Source organism: Alosa pseudoharengus, unplaced genomic scaffold (genome assembly GCF_046254945.1).
Source record: "Alosa pseudoharengus isolate Yale_2024_CS ecotype anadromous, Long Island Sound unplaced genomic scaffold, YU_APseudo_1.1 YU_APseudo_1.1_scf_11, whole genome shotgun sequence".
Lineage (NCBI taxonomy): Eukaryota > Metazoa > Chordata > Actinopteri > Clupeiformes > Clupeidae > Alosa > Alosa pseudoharengus.
This window is the reverse complement of record NW_027468576.1, coordinates 19,128,717-19,156,272: the sequence shown is the minus strand read 5'-3', so window position 1 is coordinate 19,156,272 and position 27,556 is coordinate 19,128,717. Positions and strand designations below refer to the sequence as shown.

Below are 27,556 nucleotides of genomic sequence, written 5' to 3'. Positions count from 1 at the left end.
TATGCAAACAGTTTTGACGAACACAGAGAAGGAGAGAAGAGAGAACACACACACACAAGAGAGAGAGAGAGAGAGAGAGAGAGAGAGAGAGAGAGAGAGAAAGAGAGAATAGGACATCCCAAATTTGTCCCCCCACCCGACGCCATTCCCCACCCATGCGACTCAGTTAGTGAAAGATAAGGCCACTTAAACAAAAGATGAGGTTCACCTTCGGCCAGCTAATCTCAAACTGCAAACTCTGTTGAGTGCAACGTTGGTTTCGTTTTTTTTTTTCCACCTCATTTTTCCCCCTCATTTTTAATGCAGTTTCCACAACAGCGTAAAAATAAAACTGGTCCAATATATTATTTTATTTTCCCTGTTTGTCCACATGCGCCTTGCTGAAAAATGTCCTCTCACAAGTGGAACTTGCTGACCACAAAAAGAAGTCTTCTCTGCCCATGTTCAAAGAGGAACAACTGACCGCTCAGAGTTATAATCCAGCAATGATGCAAGTGAGAAATACACACACAGAGTCCAGTTTTCCAATTTGGTTTGTGATGGACAGAGCATGACACAGATTCGCATGGCATCACTAATCAATAAAATCCTACCCTACAAAAAAGCAGCTCAGTGTTTTCTTCACAAAGTCATGCATGTGTATCTTCTCCGCAGCACCACACTTTTTGTTCCAAGTCTGTCAATTTTACAAAAGGTCCAAGATAATTCTCTCTTCTGCATGCAATGAAAACTCTAACACCCCCCCCCCCCCCCCCACCCCCAACACAAAAGCCCGAGTAGCAGCATAATGTCTAGTTTGTGAAGGGCCTGATTTGATATGTTCTTGAATTTATGGGTGGAGGCACTAGAAATAGAAGCGAAGCTCGCAAAACTGGAAATTTTGTGTCCCTTGTTGTTGTGTACTTTTTTCCTCCCAATTAAATTGGAGAGCATGTGAATCTATAAGGCCTAAACATGGACTGGCAAGTATGTTTGGCTGCATCTTTGGAGATGCAATCCACACACAGCTCTTGAATACTTTTACAATACACCCATGACAAATGCAAATGACTACTGTTTTTATTTGGCAGTCCAGAGATCGTCTCTTTGAGAACATGTGATGATTGTGGAAAGAAATGGCATGATGTTGCAGTCCACATTAACCAAGTGAAGTGGTTGAGAGCAAAGAGTGAAAGTGATTTTGGAGCGAGCCTAAATAATGAACTACAGTAAACTTTGGGCCACACTTGAGTTCATTTACTCGGTCATCCACAAAAATGCATACACCCACATGCACGCAAACAAAATACAAACCACATACACCCACTCCACTCAGCTGATTAAAAATAAGACAAAAAACTCCTACCAAGGTTTACAGAGGTTGTGACTTTACAGTAAGAAATAAGAGACATATTTGTGGACATGATCTCTTCAATGAGTAAATGAATGAATGGTTAAACAAGTGACCTAGAGAAAACATAAATTACAGTACTGTAGAAATCAATTTTTTCCAGGACTTGAGCCAAGCCATTTTGGGAAACTGTTTTTTGAAAACAGCAGATAAAAAAGTGAAACAAAAATAGACGATTTTCTTTCTTTATATATATATTCAAAGGCATTGATTTTACAACCCTCGGCATGACTTTTATCTCTTTTATTTATTATTCTTTAATTATAAATGGTTCCTATTTATGAGCTGTTGCTGGGGTTTCTTTTTGAGATCCACTTGTTTTAGATGGGAAACATGCATTTCCTTGGGTCTGTTCTTTTTGTCCTCTGAAGTCGTGGCCACTGGAGGCTCCGTTCCACACCTTCCACGCTTCCAACCAGCCACCAAAACGAAATCATAGATATGTGCAAATAAAATACCTTTCAACTGTACGAAAAAACCTGAATGCTTTGTGAACAATGCTACATATTTCCTTAGAAAAAATACGTTCTGAAAATGAAAACAAAAAGGAAAAAAAACTCTAAGAAATAACACAACTCTGGTTGGTGATCTGGAGACTGCAAATGCCCATTCTGTACGACAGCAGGATTGAGACCTGCATCTTTTTTTGTCTGTTCAGTACACTGAGAGTCCAGTTTAGCAGTTTGAATCTCCATCCAGAGTTCTCCTTGGAAAGCTAGAAAACAAACAATCAAACAAACAAAAAAAGAGACACAAAAAGAAAATACACCAAGTCTGCTATGCTTAGTTTTTTTTTCCGTGTTCTTTGTCTTAGGACAGCAAGCATTTGTATGCTCAAAACACAGGTGTCCTGTCTTTGTCCCAAAACGTTATTCTTGTGTTTATTTCTTTTTTTATGTCCCCACAGAAGTCAACAAAAGCAAAACACTTTTGAGTGCCAAACAAGTCTTTAGACACAAGGAGAAGTGAGAAAGACGGTTTCCTCATCTCCTCCTCTTCCTCGTCGTTTCTATGCCACCTCAAGTCCACATCCTCTCATCAGCAACCACCTCTCCGCATCCTTTCCTCACGCGTTTCCTCCACTCTCCTCCGATCTACGCCATAACGTACTCCGTCTTCATGTCAGCCTTGACGTCAGGTTTCCACACCGAGTCCTCGAAGTCCAGGTCCAGGGAGCCCTCGCTGGACATGCTGCTGTTGCTGTTGCTGCGGCCGGACTTACGGTTGGGCAGCCAGTGGTAGGGAGCGCGCGAGTCCCGCCGGGCCTTCCGGCGCAGCCGCTTCTGCTGCATGAGCAGCTGCAGGCGCTCCACCTTGCAGCGCGTCGCCCGGTTCTCCGTCTGACGGATACGCTCGCCTGTGGAACAAGAACAGAGGGAGAAAGAGAATGTTAGAACAAACGGCAGCAAGAGAACCCGGCAGCTCCTCATCATTCAAAGCATCATCAATCTTTAGTTGCCTCCCCAATCTTTTGGGTGCCTGTTGTGACTTGTTGTGAAACTGATATTTTTGTTGTGTTCAAAGGGGGGAGGGGGCAGGAATGAGTGGGTGAGTACAAAGCAGAGAAAGAGGGAGATAGAGAGAGAGGGAAAGAAAGAGAGAGAGAGAGAGAGAGAGAGAGAGAGAGAGAGAGAGAGAGAGAGAGAGAGAGAGAGAGAGAGCCAGAGGCAGAGCTGGGCTGCAGCTGAGCCTGGTCAGTGTTATCTAAGGCCAAACGCAGGACAAATAAACAGACCAGAGCTGTGACACTGCTGTGCGGAGTACCGTCACACCAGTGTTACGGGAATGTTGAGAAATGAACGTTCTAAAGAATATCTGGGTTCATTGAATTCAACATAGAATTTTAGAACCTTCAATTGTTGCGGAACTTAGAACGTTCAAAAACCTACACCTTTAAGGGTTAAGAATTCCCTGTGTTCTCAACACTCGCTCCCTCTGCTAAAACACACACACACACACACACACACACACACACACAGATGTAACCCTGATCATCTCACACTATGCCTTGACTTTCCATTACCAGATTCAGTCAGTTTAAAACTGCACAGTAATTCCACAGTTAATTCAGAAGGCCTTGCAAACATACATGCACTGAACATACCAGCACACTACAATCTGCTCTTTCCCTTGTGCAGACAATGAAAATCAAGGCACACACTAACAATAACAAGCACCAAAGCAATACTAACTGCATTTAGAGCCGTTGATGTGCCTATGGAACCAAAACCCTCCAGGGAGAGTCCCTTTATGCCACCCACTAGGATCCGGCCACTCTTCCCCCACCCTCCTCCCATACAACCTTAATTTCATTTATAAATAAATTCAGCAGTTTCGAAGGAAGACGGCAACCACAATCTATTAGCCAGCTCCATTAGAATCTATCCAGGAATTAAATAATTAAATATAGGGCTAGAATGTCAATAATCCCAAGCAAGGACCATCCTTCACTCGAACACACACACGCACACGCACAAGCACACACACACACAAACACACACACATACACACATCTGTGCAGTGTACACACAAACACACAAGCAGCAGCAGTAGCTTTTAACATGGATCGATGGCAAATTAAAAAGACCTATTGATTAAACCTTAGCTCTAGCGCAGCCATCCATCTCCAGGCGAGGACACTGCTATTGGCTTTCAATAGAAAATGCAAGCGAATGGAAATTGTAAGCGAACAGAGCCTGTCCCCCACCCCCATCACCCCACCCTACACCCTTTTCTCCATCTTGCTCTCTCTCTCTTTCTCCCTCCCTCCCTCCTCTCTCTCTCTGTCCTTCTCCCTCTCCTTTTATTGCTGCAGCTTCCTGCTCCACATCCATTGAACCACCAGCCACACACCCACCCCCACTGCCTCGACCCTGCAGCCCCCCACCCCCACCCCACTCTCCTGCAGAGCTCCGGCAGCCCCTCGGTGTGGAGCTCTGGGAGGGACGTGCTCTGGAATTTCACCCCCTCCGAGCTTACAGGGGCTGGAGGAGGGAGAGGACAGCCGGGGAGCCGACTCGGGAGTGGAGCAGCCCGCGATCAATTTGACCCTTCCCCTTCTCATCAGGCTTTGTGTTTAGTAGAGCTTCATCTGCCCTCCTCCTCCTCCTTCTAATTAGCCTCCTTTTTCTTCTCTCTTTTATGTTTTTTCCCCTTTGTTTCTTTTTTTTTTTGTTGTTGCAGAATATGAAAGCTCTACCACCACTGAAACCATGCTAATATTGGCAAAGCGTGTTAAACAATGCTGATGGTGTTGAAACGGGTATAGTGGTGGTGGTGGTGGTGGGGTGTCCACTCTGGGCTGCCAGGCTGTGGATGAGTCATATCGACGTTCTTCTCTCTCTCACTCTCTCTCTCGACATGAAAATAAAATTCGCGTCAGCCCTGCGCCTGCCTGCCTGCACGTCAGTCGGCCTGAGATCAGAGGAGGACGCAGAGCCTCGTGCCTCGCAGCACTAAAAGCACAGCCTCCAAGGGCTCGCCAGCTCACGCCACGCTTGCATTCTGTGAGGGGTCTCTTTGTTTGCTACCAGCCTTCTCTCCCTCTCCCTCTCTCCCTCTCAACCAACCCCCATAGCCCCCCCACCCTCACCACCACCACTGCTATCAGCAGAGTGGCTACAAGGCCGGCAGCCTGATAGCGCAAGGAGGAAGCAGTGTGGAATGTCTCTCTCTCTCTCTCTCTCTCTCTCTCTCCGACACACAATTTCCCCTCACGTGTGGATGGCTGCTTCTCCTGCTAACGCTAACGTAGCTAACACTGCTGCCCTGTCGCTGCATACTGAGTTATCTCCTTCAGCTGTCCTTTGAATTATCCTCACCACCACCACCACCACAGAGCCTGGTCTCCCATCGCAGACAACATCCCACAAGCTGGAGGGAGTGTGCAATAATAATAATATATTTTTTGAAAACACACGTACACACACAGACACATCCACACACACTATACTCTTATGGAAGACAATGTCCTGGTACAAGATGTTTTAAAAAAAGACTAAGGGTAGCTTATTGGGACAGACAGAACACAGCACCTCTGCTGAACCTCTCTCACAGGCTCTCGGGATCTTCCTTCTGCCTGCCAGGGCTCTGCCTTCCGTGTTTGCCCTCGGTTAAGTGTTTGCGGTGGAGTGCCTGAGCCGGTTCAGGTGGCGTCACTCACTGTCCACAACAGTGACCTGGCACGGGCGCTGGAGCCCTCACCCCCCCCCCCCCCCACCTCACCGGAATGTTCAGTAGGCTGAGCCTAGCCTGACCTAACCTTCCCTGCTGTGTTTTTTTTTCTCTCTTGCGTACGCTGCTAGCGGCACTAACGTCACAGCCCTGTCCCTGCCCTCGTGATGAATGCCGTGGCCTGGGGGGACTCCGGGAACTATGTTTACTGCGCAGGGGCTATTATTAGCTTGGAGCCCCGAGCGGCCGGGCGGGCAGGTTGTGCCGGCGGGGGCTGGCCTGCACTGGCCTGGGTCCTCGGTCGCAGCTTTTCCTGCGGAGCCGCCTGGCCTGACGCGAGAAGCACCGGCTGTCCCGGGAGACAGCGAGCCGGGCCACGCATGTGCTGGGTGGGGGCTGGGACCGTAAGAGGAGGAGAAGGAGGAGGAGAAGTGGGGTTACCGGGGAACAAAGGCAGAGCACATGCAACGCTATCCACCCCTTCCTAATTGTTCCAAGGTCCTCAAAACAAAAAAAGACAATCATTTTTAAAAAAAGAAAAGGAACAGAAAAAGAACACACACACACATCTCTTGACCATTATCCTGATTGTGCTGTACAAAACTGGGCAGAAGAGGAAAGAGAGAAGGGTGTGTGTTTGCTTGTGTAAGCTCAATGGGTGCATATTAGCTTTAGGTCATGAACAAGGAAAACACCCAGTGCACACAGAGAGAGAGAGAGAGAGAGAGAGAGAGAAAGAAAGAGAGAAACCACTCCATGCAATCTACAAAAACTTCCTCCACCCCTCCGGCCGGAGTCCCTATATGAACACCGCATTGTCTGTCCGAGCAATGTGCTGCAGTGTCCTCAGCGCTCACACACAGACACACACACACACACGGCTCTTTCAAATGGCCCAACTAATGCACCGAGCAGCCGTAGGCACTGACAAGCTGCACACAGACTAGCATGAAAGGACAACACAATGCTGGATCCTTCCCTGCAGTGCAGCTGTTGGATTAATGCAAAAGATATACACCTGGCTCTAGGCTCCCTTCATCCTCCACCTCCACCTCCCCTCATCCATCCTCTCTCTAAATAAAGTGCACTGACGGGGGTTCCAAAGGAACAAAAAAAGCAGGCAAACCACACAAATCACAGTTGTTAGGGAGGGAGGGGGGGGGGGATAAAGAGGGGAGGGAGGGGTGAGTGATAAGCATCTCCAAAGCCCTCAAGTACTACCAGGAATTCAAATAGCAAGTGAGTTTTCCACATTAGCTTTAACAGTCAATGCTGTTCTCCCAGGAATGGAAAAAGCATCAACAGCAACAACGGCAACAAACCAAAAAAAGGCACCAGACAAAACAGAAAAATAAAGCATGCCTTTTATAGATTAAGGTGGCCCTGAGCAGAGCTGCTGCCTAGCGCACATCGGTTGCCATGTGGTGCTAAGCCAGGGTAAAAGCAGCAGTAGGGAGACGGCCGGGCTGATTTATGAATAAATCGATGCAGCGGTCAGCTCGGCCTCCAGTAGCATGTCCGCCAGGCCAAGCCTGGGGGGGTTGGAGAGGGAGGGGTGAGTTGAGGAACAGCCGGGCAGCAGCTACCAGGGAGATTAAATGAGATTCCCTCCCCATTGATCCCTTAAAGATCCGCTTAATTAACAGTCGTCTCTGACTGGTTGTTTGTGTTGTTTGTTTGTCTTGAGTAGCCCTGGTGATCAGACCAGTTTGCTGTTTGCGCCGACATCATGGGAGCGGTTTCTCCAGGAGCACGGGGGCTGGCGCACACAGGGGGCCGCTAAAGCCCAGACGCGTGCTTCTCTCTAAGCTCGCCTTAAAGATTTTTCTCCACAACCAAAGTCCGCCGAGTTGTCAAACAACATCTCGCCCTCTAATGCAGGAGGGATGTTTTTTTTTTTCTTTCTCTAGCAGCAACCAACACCACCTCCCTTGTGCAGAGCCTGTGTTTTCTCCTACCCTATTTAACAGCATGTAGTCCTGCCTGCTGGAAAAGCGCGATGGAGGTAGGTAGGGCAGGGCAGGGCTGCTGCTGCAGCACTTGGTGCCCAGCAGCGACGCATCGCTCCTGCAGGTCTGGGAACGGAGCCAGTGCAGCCACAGGGTAAACACAAGCTAAGGGTGGCCAACGAGCACAGGGCGGCCATTGTGCTCCTCCACCATCTGGATCCTGTGTTTCGCAGAGGCCAAAGGGAGGAACCAGACAAGCACTCCAATGCAACATCTCCATCCTGACACAGAGGCAACAGGCATCAATGGCCCTGCAGGGGAGTGCTGGGTCTCCTATGGCCCCTGATTTACATATTTGAGGCAGTAAAGGCCACCTGATGCGGATCACCAGAACCCTCCCCAACAAACACACACACACACACACACACACACACACACACACACACACACAAACATACACACACACATACACACACACACACACACACACACACAAAACACACACAAACACACACACACACATACACACACACACACACACACACACACACACAAAACACACACAAACACACACACACAAACACACACACACACACACACACACACACACACACACACACACACACACACACACACAAACACAAACACACACACACACACACACACACACACACACACCTTACACCCCTTTGAGAAAGGGGTACACCCCTTTGAGAAAGGGCCGCCGGCCGCTAGCGACTCACGACATGTGCGCCGACAGGCGAGCGACAGCGAGGGGATGAATTATTCACTTGGCCCCGGCTGGGCAGGTCAAGGTAACGCTGTGACAGAGACGGGCAGGAGGGGAGGGGAGGGGAGGAGGGGAGGCCTACGGGCACATAGTCAGGAGGCCACAGACGCCAGGAGCTCAGAACCAGCTAGAGCGGATCACTGAGGAAGAGGGACAGGCAAAGGTGTCCGTCGAGCTGGCGCTGGGGGACAAAAGAGAGAGAGAGAGAGAGAGAGACAGAGAGAGAGAGAGACAGAGAGAGAGAGAGAGAGAGCTGGAAACAGAATGCACACAGCAGTGGTTGCAGTCGCGGCCGTAGTTTGCTTAAGGGCGGATTAAGCAAGCGGCGAGAGAAATTTCAACATTCCCAGCCCTTGTCTTGTTTTCTAGAACTCTGCCTCGAAACGCCAGCCCCACCCGGTCACCACCCCCCACCCCCAAACTAAACTAAACTAACCCTGCCTGACAGATAGCGGAGAGGCGAGAGGAAGGAAGAGAATGAACGGGCGCCCCTCCCCGAGCGTCCATCCCATCCATCCGTCCATCCACTCATTGAGTGTCTTTTTTTGTTCTCGTTCCCCCCTCTGTTGAAACAGGCAGCTGCAGTGGGGAGAGGGCCTAAAAGCCTCCTCTAATCCCCTGGCCTGGAGGCTGTCTCTCTCTCTCTCTCTCTCTCCTGACTCCACAATGGCCCGGGTTGCTGCCCCTTCTGACTGCCTGTTCATACGGTGCAGACAAAGGACCGGACTGAGCAGTGTGTGTGTGTGTGTGTGTGTGTGGGGGGGGGGGGTGGGGGGGGGTAGGGAGATCCCACAGAGCGCAGGAATTCAGCTAACAATTACCCCCCCCCTCTCTCTCTCAAGCCCCTCTTTACCCTGGACTCCCCCTCCAGCCAACCCACACACCCCACCCCACCCCATTCCACCCCCCTTCGGCTGGCCCCACTAGCCAACCACCCCCGGCTCTGCCTGCACAAAGGCCAGGGCTTGTCATCGCCAAAGGTCTTGCCAAATCAGGGGGAATCATTGGCTTTCAAGTGTCCTGGGATTGAGAGCTTCTTTTCTGAGCCACTCTTCTCCCCATTCTGGCGCAGGAGGGGCGCTGAAGGGTGGAGGCGCCTCGTAGGTACAGCCGACGTGGTGACATTTCCAGACAAAAAAAAAAGAAAGACAGAAAAGAAGAGAGAAGAAAAAAGAAAGAAAAAATGTCTGAACGCGCAATTTAAAAAAAAAAAACCCTGCAAAACATGTGCAGCTTGTGCAGCTTTTCAGGTTCACCGTGTTCCTGCTGATAAGAAAAGCTTGTGGGTTTTCCCAACATTTAACTAAGTTAAGTGCACAAATGAAGGCTGTAGCTGCTGATGGCTAAGGAGAGGCAACAAACAAAGGAGAGGTCTGGCGTACTTTACTCGTAACTCGTACTCGTAAACTTGAGAGCGAGTGAGAAAGCAGGACTCTGGCGGCCCGGTCGAGCCCCGGGACAGCTCCCCCGACCCCCATCTCCCAACTGGAGGAAGCACCAATTAATCTGTGGGCAGTAGCCGGACGGATATAAACAACAGCTTTTATGAATGGACGCTTGGTGTGTGAGTGTGTGCCTGGTTTTTTCCCTCTCTCTCTTTCTCTCTCTCTCTGTCTTGCTCACTCTCACTCACTCATTCCCTTCACTGCCTTCCCAGCACAATGTGCATTCTTCCAGAGCTCATGTTTTTTGTATAAATCTATCTATTTAAAGGCTAAAGGAAAACAAGCAGTCATTGAGGCACTGGACTGGGCTTGGAACGCCTCGATGGCTTTTGCAGACGGGGCTGTGTGGAGTTCTGGACAGCATGAGTGGAAAGAGTGGGAAGGCCCACTGACTAGAAGGGGTGGGGGGGTGTAGGCTGGGCGGGGAGGGGGGGGTTCTGGGTTAAGAAAACAGACAGGCACCATTTCACATGATGTTTTTCACATGATATGTATGTATGTGTGTGTGTGTTTTTCTAGACAAAAATAAATAAATAAACAAAAGAAACACATCAAAACAAAGCAGAAGGGATGAACAATGCATTCATGCTTCTTGTCAAAATAGTTGACTCATAAAGCAACGCAGCCAGACTGAATACCCAAAAATGGAAAGCACCATTGCTCTGTTTGAACAAGCATCAGCGAGGGCTTTGATAAATGATATCAAAAGACCTTTTAATCATCCATTTAACGTGCCACAGCAGTAGCTCACAAGCCTATGATTCAATTTCCCACTAAACAGCGGCAACAGCAGCAGTAGACACCAGAGTGCCCCGACGCACGCCTGTGAATGTTATCTGCACTATCAATCTGCTGCACCCCTTTCTGTCTACTCAGGCCCGCTAGCACAGTCACCCCCACCCCTATGAGCCCTTTGAAAGGAAAGCCTACACCCTTAGCTGAGCGCAGACACAGACCCGGAGCCAGCTAACCACAGCGAGCAAAAGAACGACCGAGTGAAGCCTTAAAGAACAAGTCTAATAGGAAGGTGGTACCGGATACCCCAAGGCATCTCCTCTCTCTTTCTCTGTTTCCCTCCCTTTCTTTCCCTCCCTTTCTTTCTCTCTCTCTCTTTCTCTCTCTCTCTCTCTCTCTCTTCTTTTTCTCTTCTACCCTCCCCCATCTCTCTCTGGTTGCCTCACTCGTTTATTTTCCTCCTCCACCCTTCCTCCAAGCTCCTGTGCCATCGCTAAAAATGTCTCCGGCAATCCATGTCTCTCACTCCTCATCAGTAGAATTGGTCATCATTGCACAGACTGTGCCCTGGAAACCCATTTCAACACAGCACAGCGGCAGCAAGCCTATTTCCACGCAACAAAAACTTTGAACCCACAAGAGTAAGATTGCTGTATGCCATTTTATAGCACCTTTTTCTGATTACACATCTCCAATTCACCAAATTTGAAAACCACCATCAACTGATCAAAATGATATCTTCAACCATGAACAGATGGGGCTGCCTATTTTATGCCAACTTTTAATAATACTAGCTCTGCACCCATTATGCCAGTAATTGATTCAGCCGCCTATTTCTCTGGCTGTAACCACACAAGAAGCAATCTGCTCCAGCTGTGCCTCTTCTAGCCAACAGAACAGGAGCACCTCTATGCATGCAGCAGACATCTAGGGCCCTGTCATGTCATCTAACTGAGGGGCAAAGTGCAAGGTCAGGCAAGGACTGAAGTGTCTCCTGTATGAACTGAAGCTATCATGTAGGGGCATTGAGCAGACCCATGGATGTTTCCACGGAGGATCTTCCTCATGGTATTAAATAAGCAAATAGATTTTGCTATCAAGTTATTGAAAAGTTATATTTAGTTACTTATTGATAGGTTATTATTAAGTTGCTGAATTCGCTTTGGTTCGACTTTGGACTTTGCACTTTTGTCCGTCATTTAAACGAGGACCCCCAGAGTTACACCGTGGAGACCGTACTCACCAGGAGTCTTGCACATGCGGATCTGGCTCTGGCACTGCACCAGCGGGTGGAGGCTGGCCGGGCTGGCGCTGGGCACCGAGGTAGCGGAGAGGCCGGGCGCGAGGCTGACCGCCGGGGTCGGTGACGTGGGCGATGGCGAGGGCGAGGGCGGGGGTGACGGCGAGCCCGGAGTGCACTGGGTCTGGTAGCGCAGCTGGGTGAGGGAGGGGGGCATACCCTGGTAGTGGCGCGTGGCGCTGAGGAGGTCGTTGAGGATCTGCAGGATTGTGCCGATGTCCCGCCGGGGACGTCCAGTGCTGTCCTGACAGTTAGGATGCAAAGTGCCTGCAAGGGGAACGACATCAAACATAAGGGATCGGTTCTCTACCAGACACATACGAAAACACACTTCCTAATGTGGCTAACCCTGAGGCGGTGATTGAGTGATGATTCAGGCTAATGGTTTACTTTGCATCTTGGCACAACACAAAAAACGAAAAACAACAGCCAGTGGCAGTGACGACTGGTGACGCTGGCTTAATTAGATTGTCTTCTTTACCTGAAAATGTCCCAGAGAAAACCCCGGGAGCATGGTTGACGAAGCTCTCAATGATGGCTCCAGGCTTCCGAGAGCGCGCCGAGGCCACGGAGCTGCTACCGCTGGGGCTCTTGGCTGTGCAGTTGGCCTGAGAGAGAGAGAGGGGAAGGGAGAGGGAGTGAGGGGAGGGGGGGGAGTGGTCAGTCATTATCAGTGCCTCATCATTACCATCAACATTAATATAGCCAATAACTACTGATTACTGACACACACAAGACACCTGATCATACCGTTGATCATACAGTATATACATAAACAAGATGAGATTGACTACTATGGTTAGGGTCAAACCCAGAGCTGATGGTGGACAGAAAGTAGCCCCAGGCAAGAGTCTCCAGGGTAAATAGGGGCACAAGTTAATGTGTCATTTACGCTGCTATGGCCAGAGGGACACCCATTGAGGTGGCCTTAGGCAATAACGCTTTCTGCCTATGAGAACTGCCTGCTATGCTTTAGCATATAAACCACCGGCAGCTATTAGCTACAAGTGTTTGTATTATCATTAATGCATGAGGAGTGTGAGGTAGTGTCGACCACGAAGGAAATAATTCATCCGGCACGGTGTGATAATGCATAACCAAACAAGTAATTACACCTACAATAAACACACTTAGTAGGCCAAACTCATTTACTACTGAATGAACAAGAGAAGGTTTAGAGATGTGTGGTGGTGTCTGGGGCTCACCTCTGGGCAAGGGGCTGCAGGGCTGGAGCTTGGGCTGGGGGTCGGGCTGGGGGTGGGGGTTAGGGTGGGGGTTGGGTTGCTGGAGCCGGCAGAGGCAGCGGCGGCCTGGTGGGTGCGCAGGAGGCTGGGGGTCAGTGGAGAGGAGCGAGCCTGGGCATGGGCATGGGCATGGGCCTGAGGACTGCAGTGGCCCGTGGAGGCCGAGGCCGGGTGGCTGCGGGGGTACATGGAGGCCGGCGACTGCATGGGCGCAGAGGGGGTGAAGGCCGGTGGGCTGGGGGGCGCCGGGTGGGAGTGGATGTGGTGAGAGTGGGCATGGGTGTGACCGTGGGCATGGCCGTTGGCGTGGGCATGCGCATGGGCATGTGGATGGGCATGGGTGTGTGGATGGGGGTGGGGGTGAGGGTGTGGGTGTGGGTGGTGGTGCGAGGTTCGGGGGACTCCGCTGCTGCTGCTGCTGCTGGTGGTGGTGGTGGTGCTGCTGCTGCTGCTGCTGGCCCCAGCGGTGGTGTCCTGCCCGCCGCGGGAAATGAGGTGCCGGTGCTGCAGCTGCTGCCCACCCGAGTGTTGCGCCGCCAACTGCAGCTGGACGAACATCATATGGTCGCCCACGCGCAGGGCCAAGGTCAGAGGGGAGCGGCCGGACAGGAAGTCGCTGACCTGCAGAGAAGAAGAGGATGCGAGGTTTAACATGACAGCCCCATTGTCACTTCACTCTTTCATTTCACAACACGACAAAAGCAGTGCATTTGCAATCATACAAACAAGCTTGTCAAAAGACAAAAACAAAAGGTGAATGTTTTCCAACACACACACACACACACACACACACACACACACACACACACACACACACACACCCCAGAGTAGCCTCCTGAAGCCGCCACGCCTGACTCTGAGCTCAGCAATTCAGCACTCGCACAAAGGACAAACTTCTGTCTGGCCCCAGGCTTGTAAGGCCGAGGCAGACGCACAGGATGCGGGCCCACTCGCTCCGCGCGTCGCATAATACCCGATTGTTCTGCTGGCTGCCTGCGCCGGATCAGGAAAGGATGCCCATTTTAGGAGTGCCCAGAATGGAAACGGGAACCAATCACGGAGACTCTGACCCTCTCAAAGCGGGACAAAAGGACTTGCCTCGACTTGGCTAGGGTGGAGGTGTGTGTGTGGTGTGTGTGTGTGTGTGTGTATGTGTATGTGTGTGTGTGGGGGGGGAGGACATGCAAGAACAATTTCTCTCTTGTCCCGTCTTCCCAGCCAGCCCCCGGACCCGCTTTTGTTGGCGTTGCCACTTGTCGCGGGTGGCGAAAAAAGGGGAATGCATTCACGAGGCAAAAAAAAAAAAAAAGCTGGGGAAACTCTGCAAAAGGCACTCCAGTAATTGCGATTCATTTCCGCCGCAGAGAAAACACGCTGACGCGAGCACAGGGCAACAACAAGGGTTCGTCTACACATGGAGGCAATTTTGTGCAGTAGAGATTGGGTTGGGGGGCTGGGATGGGGTGGGGTGGGATGGGATGGGGTGGGGTGGACACACACACAAACAACGCCGAGCGGACCGGAGACAGCCAGGGGCATTTCCTTCCTACCCATGAGCCTTTGTAGTGTGCTTACGCCTGCTGACCTGATGTTAACCTCCCTGAATCACCAGCCTTTGCCCTCCATTGCTTTCTTCCTCCTCACCAGCTTATTTCTTTTTTCCCCCCATCGACTTCAGCTCTCTGAAGCTCGGGGTGACCTTTACACGTTCCCCGTCCAAAAGCTTATTGACAGAACGCACAGACAGGACTTGCCACTTGCCAGATCATCTAAAAACTGAACGTGGCCTCAAAACCCACTCTTCCTCAGTCTTAGCCATCATATGCAGTAAATAGGGTATATACAACTAGATGTAAAAATGAGTAAAAGTGTGTCTGATCAGTCCAATCTGGATTGTGTGAAGCCCACATAATATCAGTGATGGGACTGGGGGCCGAGGTGCGCAGGGAAACTCCGTGTGTAAAAGGTCACTTCTGAGTCAAGACGGAGGCAGTGGGCAGGTGCTCACGCTGTGGACTGGCAGCTGTCACACTGCTCATCACGGCTGCTTGACAGCTGAAGGCAACCAGGGTAGGTTATCCACAAGTAGCTAGGTGTGTTGTGTTGTGTTGTGCTGTTCTCTTCTCTTCTCTTCTCCTACGCAGTCCACTAACCACAGAAACACCCTTAGCGGTCTTAAACCTGGCTTGCACATTGCACAATGGATGAAACAGTAGCATGGCCAAGCATGTGTATGTGTGTATCTGAGTGTGTGTGTGTTTATATGTTTGTTCAAGCTGTTGTGATGAACGCCCCCCCCCCCCCCCTTATCCCCTGAGTGTGTGGTGTGATATTCATTCAAACACACTGAACCCCCTTCCATCCCACCCTCCCACACACACACACACACACACACACACACACACACACACACACACACACACACACACACACAACCCCCCTCCATCCCACCCTCCCTGCCCCACATGTCTGACTCCACATTAGACTCACTGATGAGCTTCTTCGTCACCCCCTCCCCACCAACCAACCAGCAACCTCCATCCCTCCCTGCAGCCACCCCCGCCCCCAACCCCCCCTCAAATGGAGTTGTCACGTCTGGCCAAAGTGTCTCAGTGAGTCACACAGTGCACCCAGGCACCCAGCCCACATAATGAGAAGGCCAGCTTCAGCTCCAAAACCTCAGAAACCAGCGAGCAGCCAGCACCAGCGAGCCAGTGAGCGAGGGAACAGCGAGAGTGAGAGTAACGAGAGGGAGAGTGTCTCACCAGGCTGGGGGGGGGGGGGGGCTCTGTAACGCAGGGGCTGTGGAGACAGAGGAGACTTTTACCCACCGCTTCCATCTGTCTGAGTCACAAAGGATCCATCAACACTCCACCCACTACACCCTCTCTTTATGTAAAATACAGAGAGAGAAAATGAGGAGGAGAGGGAGAAGAAAGGGGGTGGGAGAGAGAGAGAGAGAGAGAGAGAGAGAGAGAGAGAGAGACAGAAAGAGAAAAAGAGAGAGAGACCATACGCCCATCAAATTAAACAGACAAAAGAATCCCTCTCTGGACCTTGTTCTACGTCGCTCGTTACATCATCGCCACGAAAGTTCATCATTCCTTGTGAGCGAGGGAGTCGGGGCTTGGTGATGTTTTTCACACACACATCTCATGTGGCCTCAGTCGTCACATGTCACACACGCACACAAACATGCGGACACACTGAGAGGGAACATTCTGTCTGGAACACCTGAAGTGGGTCAGACGCCCCTCCTCAAGGATGATGTGTGTGTGTGTGGGGGGGGGGGGGGGGGGGAGCGGCAGGCTCTTGGGCTTGCGCTTGCTCGTCCTTGTTCAAACATGCCTCTTTGTTCTCCTGGAACCGCGTCTCTGCTGGTCATGTCAGTGCAGACAGCTTGCACTTGTCAGCCTCATTGACAAAGAAACCTCTCAAACTTTGGCTACGAAAAAAAAGACTGTTCCCAAATCTTCCATTAGGGCCTCACTGACACATATTCTACACTCCCTTCACACACACACACCAAGGGCAAACGGAAGGTGTACAACAGTCAAACACGTACACAAAGTGCTCAACATTAAGGCACACTAGCAATGCCTGGTCAAAGTACCTTAGGGTGGAGATCCATTCATAGCCTGTATATCCATCACTGTAAGGTCCTAACACCACAACTACCATCCATTTTGTTTTTGTTGTGTACAGAGCCGGGGTGGCATTTTACACTGTAGCAAGCTGCAGTTGCTATGCAGTGAAGAGAGAATATGATAAGGGAAGACAAGGGGGGTGGGGTGGTTGTGGCGATGAAGGTGGTGGTGGTGTTGGTGGTGGTGGGGGTGCTCTGTAAGTGGGGGTGGGGTGTCAGAGAAGGCATGGTGGTGGGTGATGGTGATGAAATATTCAGTGAGAGTATGCCTCTGGCTTCTCGTTTTTTTCCCCCTTTCTCGCGCTCTCCCTCTCTCTCACTTATTTTCCTCTCACTCACTCTCTCTCTCTATCTCTCTCTCTCTCTCTCCTCTCTGAACTCAGTGGCTGACAGTTTTATTTATTGGGGTCCCTGTGGTTCAAGGAACTCATTTGCAGGCATTCTTCCTTAGCACACTAAGGAGTAGAGTGGCGTGGCGTGGAGCGACGTGGCATGCAGGGGTTGGGCTGACATTCATGAACAGCTGAGCCGCTTGATTTCAAGATAAGAGCTCGGGAGGGTCACGGAGGAGTGCCATCAGAATAAAAAAAGAAAGGAAAAAAAAACTCACCTTTTTAAGGCCTTTTGAGGGGCTGCTAGCTGGGCGAGGGGGGCGCGGATAGGAAGGCGGTGGTCTTCAAGGCTCAAGACCGTGTTATTACCCTTGATATGAACAGCGTTTGATCTCGCTTGGGGTGCTATCAATACGGTGTACATGTACACACACAGTAGGCAGGATGGAAAAGACAATTTCTGGCCCCTTTTGGAAAGAGTGGAGGGTGGAAGGAGGGCGGATCAATGACTTGCATCTTCCTAGATGTCATTAGTCCTTGGACCTATCAGTCACACGCATCACAACATGGGTGGAAGAGTCGGCCCGTGATCGCTAAATCAGATCAGCTGAGCGGAAAGGAGAGGAGGAGGAAGGAGAAGAAAGAGAAAGAAAATGTGCGGTGTCAATCAGCAGAAGGCTGAATGAACTCCCAACCCCCCCCTCCACTCATATCCCCCTACCTCCCTCCCTCTACATTACCTCTGGTTCCTGTAGCGCATGTGGCTCTTTGAAGGTACCTAGGGTTTACAAAGAGCCAATCCACTTCAATAATGCTCACAGGATGGCAGCACCTGCTGTTTCTTTCCCAGTGTTCATGCCCTCAGCCGCGTGTGATCATCAAAAGGTGTGCGATGGGAAAGGACAACACCTTTGATTCAGAGTAATGAACATCCTTTAAATGGATGACAAGGAGGGGAAGTGAACAGAGAGCCCTCTCCCCAGCTCCGATGGCCTGCTCACACACAACGCTTCAAGGGGAGAAATGCATAGTAACCTTACCACAGTGCAGCCATGCAAGCAATACTGCAAATTATATATTTTTTGTCACCCATGTTGCACAAGAAGTTGCACTTGTAATCTGACCAATTCCATACTTCAGAGGAAAGCACACAAATAGATGCATCCAGCTGTCGTAGGAGGAGAAGGAAACGCACAATGAAGACTGAGGAGACTTGGTAATGGTGGTTTTGCACTCCACATGACCCATACTGCCCATTGGCTTTAGGTTAACACCCCATCATTACATTCACACCTGCTGAAAAGCCTCATTACGACTGCCTTTGTCAAACATCAGGGTCATTCAGATGTACTTTCCACACACACACACACACACACAGACACAGACAGAGGCCGACACACACACACACAGACAAACACACACCAACCCCCTCGCCGCATCACTTCAGTCCAGTCACGATGCCTACCACTTGAATCACAAAAGGAAGCGCGAGGATGAAAAACAACAACTGTCACGACACAGAGGCGCTTGGCTGTGTAAACTCAATGAAGCTGGGCTGTGTGTACAAAAACACACACACACACACACACACCATGGTACACAAGCCTCTTACCTCCTCATCAATAATCAGCACAATTACATCTCCACCTTAAACCGCTTTGAGTGTCTCAGCCCTGTGACCAAGGCAGCCTTGTACAGCTCACTTCATTAAAGCAGCCAATACCAAAAGCAATCAGCAGCCAATAATTACAAACAAGGTCACACTCATGATGGTTCTTCATCACAGTATTCAACTGTGGAACAACAAGGTCTATAAAAGCGCCATGCAGCAGTGGAGATGTCTGCATGGAAGGGTTGTGATGACAAACAACAATCTCCAATCAGAAACAAGCGATCAGTAATCTAACGGCCTTCATTAAGATATGACCCAAGCTGAGAACTAAATCACAGCTGTTTGTTAGATGAGGTCCTCACAGTGTCATGATTCCACCTAGCAATTACAATCACCCTCAGCGCACATCCCAGAGTGGTGAAGAATGCAACAGAACAACCTTTGTTGACCAGAGAGAGAGAGAGAAAGAGAGAAAGAAAGAGAGAGAAAAAGACAGACACAGACACAGAGAGGGCGAGATATATATATATATATATGTGTGTCTTTGGCTGTTTTTCAGGCTACGACGGCACACAAAGATTGAGCCCATCACCAGTTCAGACACAGCACAAAATAGGACTGTGTGATTCACCAGAGCCCCTCCATGCCTGTGCATGGCAAAGCCTGCCCAGCAGAGCTGCATGCCTGGCTCCCCTCCCCCCTAGTCTGCCTCTCTCTTTGGGGGAGGGGAGTGAGCGGCTGTGCCGGGGAGAAGGAGGAGGGACACTGACAGAGACAGAGGGAAAAAGAGACAGAGGTGACCTGCCTATATTGTTGAGATTCAGCTATCTGCATCTGTCCATGTTCAGACACAATGGCAGTGGACAGGCTCGTTCCAATGCAGATTTGAAGTAATACGTCTGTCTGTGTGTGTGTGTGTGTGTGTGTGTGTGTGTGTGTGTGTGTGTGTGTGTGTGTGTGTGTGTGTGTGTGTGTGTGTGTGTGTGCGCTAAGGAAGGTGCATGGTATATGCAACAATATTAGAATGATGGCATCAGGGCAAAAAAAAAAATTCTTTACTCGAAGGATTAAAAGTGAATTGTCTTTGTGGTGAGCCTTTCTCCCAATTAGCTCTGTGGTTCAGGAGAACGAGACACTAGTCATTATTTCTGCTTGAGGAACAGTAAATGCTAGAGACGATTTTCCTTTTCAGCAAAACACAAGAATTCTCTTTTTTTCCCCATGCTGAGAGTAAGTGGTTGCTGCTGCTTCACATATATGAGCCTATGTTTGAAGAAGATTAAAAAAAATGTCAACTTAAATGAAAGTAGTGATTAAAATTTTCATAAACTCCCTTCTGCTGTATAAGAATATGATGTTACGGGCAAAATAGGGGCTGTGTTGAAACATGGAAACCACAGCAGCTTCAAATTATGGGCCAGAGAGGGCTGTTAGGCTGAGGTAACAAGGGAAAAACACCACGCCAATAATTGCCAGGCTTCCTCTTCCATAAAACACCCTCTATCTGGCTACGCAGATATCTGAAATAGACTCCATCCCAGAGCCCTGTTCCATCACTGGGTTAGTCCTTGGAACCCAGCTTGGAAGCTATGGCTTGGAAGGTGTAGTTTATGACATGTAGTCTTAGGCAATGAGCCTACTCTGGTCCTCCACTGAGGACCTTTTGACCACAGAAAATGAGAATAGCTCGTGTCAGGCACTTTATGCCTATTATTGATTACTGATTGATTGACTGATTCATTCATTAACACAAAGCTGAAATATCAGGATTTACATTCCCAAATGTCACCTCACGGCCTGTCTACGTATATCTGGTGACTTTGGTTTTAAAAAAAAAACTAAGGTCCAATCGCAAATGGGGATCAACATCAACTATATTAATGTCAATGTTGCATTTAAAGATAAATCTTTCTGCAACCCTGGACAATAAAAGCATTGGGTTCAGCCGGGTTAGAGAAAGGGCCTGATGGTCAGCTTTTCCCACCCCACGGTGCACAACATTCCTTCCCAGCATCTAAATGAGTTACCAGGAAGCTAATAACACAGGCCCCCTCAGACCGTCCAGTGTATCCTTGAGAGACATCAAGCAGTCCTCCACGAGAAGTAGCATCTAATTGGCACGGCACTTTCCTCGCACACCCTTTCCACAAAACAAGTCAATCTCAACAAGAGGGAGGAAGAGAGAGAGAGAGAGAGAGGGAGAAAGAGAGAGAGGGAGAGAGAGAGAGAGGGAGAGAGGGAGAGAGGAGCGTCTGCTCGGTAGTGCGGGCGGCAGGCATTTCTCTTGCTCTTTCTCCTGGAAATAACACTGACTGCATCTGCCTGGAGAAGGCGTAGCACATGATGGAAGAGGCGTGCTTACTGCCAACCCTTCCCCCACGCACAAAACCTGCCTCATCTGTCCTTGCTACTGCGCCACCGCTATAGACCTCTTAGCTTACACTACACTACACACACACACACTATCTCTCACACACACACACACACACACACACACACACACACATTACACTGTGCACACACACACACACACACACACACACACAGACACACACAAAATAGGCTACATCATGAGAATCAGTGTGCAAACAGTAAATACCACATATTTCACTAAAAACGCAGTAATATTTGGATGATTCTAAAACTGCATTTCCCACTGTCGAATATGGATACTAAATTACTGTAGTTATTACATGTTACCAACACCAATATTGATCATCATAATGACATAATGAATATCTGCACAATAACCAATCATTTTTGGTCAATGTATCCCATTCCAAACATGCACCTCCTCAGATCAGGCTAAATCAACCCACACGAGAGCAGATGAAGAAGCCTTGGGGGTGGGGATCTAAAGGAAAGGTCGCTGACTGAGGGCTTGTCTAGGCTTGCTTAAAAAACACACAGACTATGATGCTAAGAGACCCCCAGGGCCTTTTCTTTAATATACACACAGAGTGATTACTGACTCCTGGGCAGCTGCTATGGGGAATATCACCATCCACTACACCTCCTCAGGAGAACAAAAAGAAAAAAAATAAGGCCTCAGCATTCGGCTGTGCATGTGAATCCCTCTAACAAGCCCAGCAGATTTCACTACAGGTTTAAGTCATGTATCACAAGGACTTTGGTAAGATGAAGTAGCCTAAAATGTAGAGTTTAACAGAAAAAAGATCTTACCTGAGTTTCTGTTAAACTCTCCAAAGCTTGCATTACTGACTGCTCTGGTCTGGATGCTTGAGACTTTAGGGAGGAGGAAGAGGATAGGTTAGGGTACAAAAAAAGGCACTGTATCTCTGCAACTGTAATGAAATCTCTTGAAAAATCAGTGGAATAGCTACAGGCAGTGTTAGATGTGAAAGAAATAATCAATATTATTACCATTAAGCCTGCTTCGACGGTGGGGACAAGTGTTAACTTGCTCCCATCAGTGATACCCAGGTCTTGGAGTTTTCCTGTGCTCAGCCGCCTATCAGGAAGACAGGAGATACTTTCTTTATCAGCAACTAAAGCATCACAATACACATTCTGCCAGTTCAGCAATTGAATGACTTCACTCTTGGGTGAAACATTTCCTATACAGTCAACTACAGATTTACAGCTTTCACTTTAAAGTTGGACTTAATCTGAATCACACAGTAAATCAAAACATCTGATAACACACATTAAACTGACATCCTGGCAGGGATGAAACAAAACACATCTGTGTGACAGCTTCAGTTTAGCTTATCAGTTTTGATTGGACCACGGGTGAACCACTTAAGACATGCATTTTCATTAAATGCCATCCCCAACTGAACAAAGGGATTCAACTCCTTGCCTAAAGGCAGCTATTTAGAGAGAGCTATTGAGAGAGAGAGAGAGAGAGAGAGAGGATTAAACAGTGTTCTAGGTTTTATAGGATGATGTCATTTAGAGGTAATTAGATGAGCGACGTTTGAAAGGGCCCCCGTTTGAAACAAAAACAATGAGACTGCCGGGGTCATTTGCAAGTGACAAAAGACGAACCCTTCACTATACAGTGCGATCTCTCATGCATCGCTGCTAGTTAATGTGAAAAGGTGAGGCGAAACTAAACACGTTTTTCAATTCTTTTTAAACAATATGAAGAGGAAGTACCCAGTGTGGATACAGCCCTTGGTTCTCCCAGCGTTTACACAGCACCCCGCCTACTTTAAATGACAACTGGAAACGACGCGGAACATTGCATCTGGCCTGCATGTTTATAAGAAACTGTCACTGAGCAAATTCCTAGTAATGGCAGAGTAGTGAGGAAGTGACCTGCCTCTGTGATTTCTTACGTGGCAACGGAGGAAGACCTGCATACTTCAGTAGTCTGCTCCGAACAGTGCAAGCACTACGGTATAGGCCAAAAAAACCAAACGGACTCCGTGCGTTTTTATCTGAGCGATAGTAGGCTATGCTTTCGTATACAGCCTTGCCTATCACATATCCTAATAATGGGATCTGTGCTTTTGTCTGGCCTCAGAGTCATATCATTTTACTCAAGGCAGATGTCCTTGATTGCTTATCTTGGTGCGTGTATAGCCAACGTCTCATCATTACACTCATCAGATCCACAGTGATGTTAATTTGTCACAAAGCGCTAAGAGTCACCTTACCGGTCATAACTTCACCCACGACTAGAACAATCATCCCTACCAAAAAGTGGATCTCTAGATTGTGACAGTGCAGGTTACTCGGATGTCGTAAACTACAGATAAGGAGCAACTGAAACGAAAGCGTGTGCATATGTGAATATCGCCATATCGCGCAACTAAGCAGACATTTTAATACGCATCAGTCGTTCAAGTTACTGTGTTAACTATCATACAAAAAACACATACAATAAAACAACCGAAATTTCTAAAATGCATGGACATGAGCTGTGCATCATTGATTCACATAGTATGCTATTAAGGATTCTGTCGGTTTAAAGGGCACCAACGAGAAGCTGCTCTGGTGAGTTAAAGCGCCAGTGTTCGTTCATGCGGATACTCACGTTTCTTTGTGTAGCAGTGCGAGTCTTTCTTTAGGAACTTTAAGTCTTTGGGACAATCTTCTCTTCAAACCCTCTACCGTCTCCTCCAGTGGAAGGGAGAGCTCGAAGCGGGTGCCGGTAGTAGAATGGATGTACAAATTCATGGAGGGCTCACTGGGAACGGCCTCGCAAGACGGAGCTCCGCGGCTGGTACAGCTCCGGGCACTTGGATGCTGGTCCATTCGATAGCCTGTATTCAAGGAGAGACACGTCGAGTCTGGTGGTTTGGTTGAATGGAAGTGTCTGGACTAACGTCCGTCTTAATCTCACAGCGAGAAACCGTTATCTTTCAGTGGACACATTTAAAGCCACCCGTCCCGGACGATACGCTTTAGACTCGGAATGTATTCCCAGGTTAATATGGATGGTTTCTGTTGACTAATGTTATTCCGCTAGGTGCAATTTGATCAAGCCTCGTTTCAGGTTCTGAAAACGCTACGCTGTAACAATTCCAGTAAATTTCAAGTAGACCAATGAAAGGTATCTACAATGAAATAAGTCTTCAAAAAAACAGGAGCGCAAAATACGTGCCTTCTTTCTTGATTAGATGTCGCATTATATGTGTTCTTTGTTTCTATTGTTCATCAGTATACGGAGCTGAAAGCATCAGGCGGAACTGGAAGGTGCAGAAGCCTGAGAAGATTAATACAGCTTAGCCCTGTAGCGCATACACGCTCAAAGTAGCTCCAGTGAAACCGACAATGAATGCTGATGCAAGGTATCTTACTTCCACAGGGCTGAGATTACGCCTACAGTACAGCCTTCGGTCCAATCCTAGGAGGGGTATTTGTAGACGTTCTCGTTTCTGGCCAATAGGAGGAATAGCATCACACCCACGTGGAGGGTAAGGTCCACCTTTCCACCCCCACATACCATATTTGGCCATCAAGAACCAATCCAATTTAAGTGGGCGAGGCTGACAACACCAAGAAACACGATAGCTCCATCCCACTAAGCCAGCTCCAAACCATTCATAATATATTACAATCACAATAGAAGTCCATACCAAATGAAGATCTTTCTCTATTTTCTTGCAGATCGTGTATGCAGCCTAATGTTGCATGCTTTTGAGTATATCCTTTGTGTATGGTTTTAAATGTATGATAGGCGAGTCTATTAGTCTGACTTTGGTTCTTTCTGTTATTGTTGTGTACATTTTAACATCAATAATGTATGATTGGCTGATCATTCCAGCATATCGTAACAAAACCAATCTAGACCTGGGCACATAACAGAGTTTGTCATATAGGTGTAGTACATGTAAATGTAGTTCTATGAAGCTTGCTATAAAGATATTCCAGGTACGCCTAATGGTCTGGATCCCTTTTTAGGGCCTATGCAAGAATATACTTTTTGCCACATCTTGTAGAGATATAAGGCATTCCCAGCAATTTAAATGCTGACTGATTCAAACATAACATAACTTTACAGAATACAATACTGTCCATTCTGTTTAAGCACAAGACACGATCGTTCTACTGATAATGACGATTCCTGTGACACTATAGGATCACCGGAGGTAGGCAACAGAGACCCACGACCCCTGCACAAATTCAGGTGCTTTACCGCCGTCCAGTGGCTGCAGGGCGCACAGTGCATTTGACAGGTGAGATCTGTCACTCACTGGCTAACTTGGGTCGAATAGGTTACATTTTGGCAGGAATCACAACTCCTTTTCAACCCAGAAGTCGGAGTCGGACACTAAAATGCAACAATAATCAGGATGACCCGTGGGCTGTAAAAGCCACTTCAAAAGTAAGGGTCTTGTTGAACTCTAGCATGTAGGCAGAGAGACACTCGGTAGTTTTTCAGAAAACCTAAAACATCACCAGATGGAAAAGGAGGATGGCATCAGGTAACACGTAGCCTATCGTTTATCATTTATGTTGTTCCACAAATAAAGATTCTCACTGTTTCGCCATTCAGCTCCACAAGATAACGAGATGACGTAAAACATGATGATGGCATGTAGCAAATAGGCATGATAGCTTGGTGTAGGCGTAGGCTATTCTACTTGTGTGGCTGAGTACATCTTTTTTATAAATCCGTTGCGTTCTGTGGGCTAACTATAGGCTTACCAACGCCTACGCGGTTTAACGCAAAAACACATTTGCTACAAGAACGAATAATGGAACTGTCGAGTTCTGTTGTCTGATTTGAGTTTGGGGTGACGTTATTAGCACACTTGTATACATCTAATTACAGGCAACTTATACTTAAATATACTTATTACAAGATGAGCATGAATGACACTTACCAATAATTGTTGCGAAAACCTTAAAGCCTCGCGACAAAGTTTGTGATTCTCTCCAAGGTCCAGCCAGTTTTGGCATATGAGTTAAACTGTTAATAAAATGTATCCAAATGTGACAGTATATCCACAGATGTGTGCGGGGATGTATCTCTCAATGAGTCCTTCGGTGCTTCGGCAATACTTCAACTCAGGCGCAACTGCAATTGGTCAAAGCTCCAAATTAGTCCATATTCTTTAACATGACGCGCGCGTGAGGATCTTTGACGCACTCTAATCGCAAAGCTGTAGGTGAGACAACTCTTAACTAAGCTCCTTTCATAGTAGGCGGAGAATACGTTTCTTGCGCGGTCAGCATCTGATTTAAGGTGGCAGATCACGTCCAGCTGCCCGGGTTACACAGCACCTTTCTTCAGTGGTTCTGTTTACATTTGGCAAAGACTGTAGGTATATATGTGCCCCATAAGATTGGGCTATGTTGCATTTTGTCTGTCAAGATCCGCGGAACGATAACAAACGGAGTAAAAGACTAAATATGCGGCGTAGTCAAACGACCTTAACAGTCAGCAAATGAAACATACGCTTTTAGGTTGGAAGGGGTGTGGACTCCAATGACGCCATGTGAACAAAAAACAAATCCAAGTCACCGGGCAACGGATACACTGCTTGGAAACAAGCGCATACATAATAACAATTACTGGTAGTCGTATATTTGATTGAGCCATATGAGAGGAATCATATCCATGCAAAAGCATACATCAAGGTAATATATAACGGCTTTGCAGAGGTTATTGATGAATTTGATGTTCATAAAATGAACCACGCTAGTATTCTATATAGTATAGTATAGTATCTATATAGTATATATATAGTAGGGCCTATAGTATCTTTTTATCATGAGATTTGTAACATTCGCAAAACAGCACATCGCATTACGCATAACGCAAATCAGTCTGGCTTTCAGGTTCAAGTGCAGCTCACACAGCCGATTCCATTTGTAAAAAAGTGTATGAGGCCCATCCTCTCTGAGGCTGGGGATATGGCTTGGGAGCGGCGTGGGTGGGTTGTAAACAACCGGCTTCGAACGCGTGTGTGGGACGTGCGGAGGAGGCTGTGTGGGTGAACTGCATTCCAATCCATCAAAGTCATGATAACAACGTACAGCACATTTAAAATGTTGTCTGCCATAAACAAGCAGCTTTCAGCTGGGTTTTTCTAAGTAACAATTTCAACTTCAATCACAGAATAGAGACGGGTGCGACACACCTGCAAGTCACTGCCAAGTCAACTGCAACCACAAGGAAACCGGGTATGGGTACAGAGCGGGTGAAGAAGCTTGAGTGAATCATTACCTGTGTCACTTTGTGCATGTGGGCGGCTATTGATCCACCACTGGTGCACCTGCTTCGGTCAAAACATATTGTCATACTTTAGTGTTCTTTGAGTAAGACAAAAAGAGAATTCGTTAAGATTTCATCATCATTACACTGACAAAGTCAACATCAGTGACCTATCACTTGGGAGCAAAACAATAAACCTTTTTATGGTATGATCTGACAGTTTTTTTTTTTTTTGTAATGAAGGAATCCGACTGAAAACACATCTGCCAGTGCAGCAGCCTTGATGGGAACTTTGATAATGACAG

General features: G+C 48.1%; 1 protein-coding gene across 1 annotated transcript; it reads right to left on the bottom strand.

Moving 5' to 3' along the window:
* Nucleotides 1-1,041: 1,041 nt before the first annotated feature.
* midn (midnolin) lies at nt 1,042-26,175 on the bottom strand. Its single transcript, XM_076278260.1, has 8 exons — nt 25,918-26,175; nt 23,622-23,850; nt 22,001-22,088; nt 21,800-21,862; nt 12,988-13,647; nt 12,264-12,390; nt 11,726-12,049; nt 1,042-2,747 (listed from the first exon to the last, which is right to left on the bottom strand). The coding sequence occupies exons 1-8, from the start codon at nt 25,991-25,993 to the stop codon at nt 2,485-2,487; spliced, it is 1,830 nt and encodes a 609-aa protein (XP_076134375.1). The 5' UTR covers nt 25,994-26,175; the 3' UTR covers nt 1,042-2,484.
* Nucleotides 26,176-27,556: the final 1,381 nt, after the last annotated feature.

Bases quoted from the DNA above. Each gene is read 5' to 3' on its own strand.
- midn (XM_076278260.1), bottom strand. From the start codon at position 25,993: ATGCCAAAACTGGCTGGACCTTGGAGAGAATCACAAACTTTGTCGCGA. The intron at 23,851-25,917 runs GTAAGTGTCATT...CCTTGAATACAG, and splicing joins GGTTTTCGCAACAATTATTG to GCTATCGAATGGACCAGCAT. The intron at 12,050-12,263 runs GTAAAGAAGACA...TTCCCCTTGCAG, and splicing joins TTTCTCTGGGACATTTTCAG to GCACTTTGCATCCTAACTGT.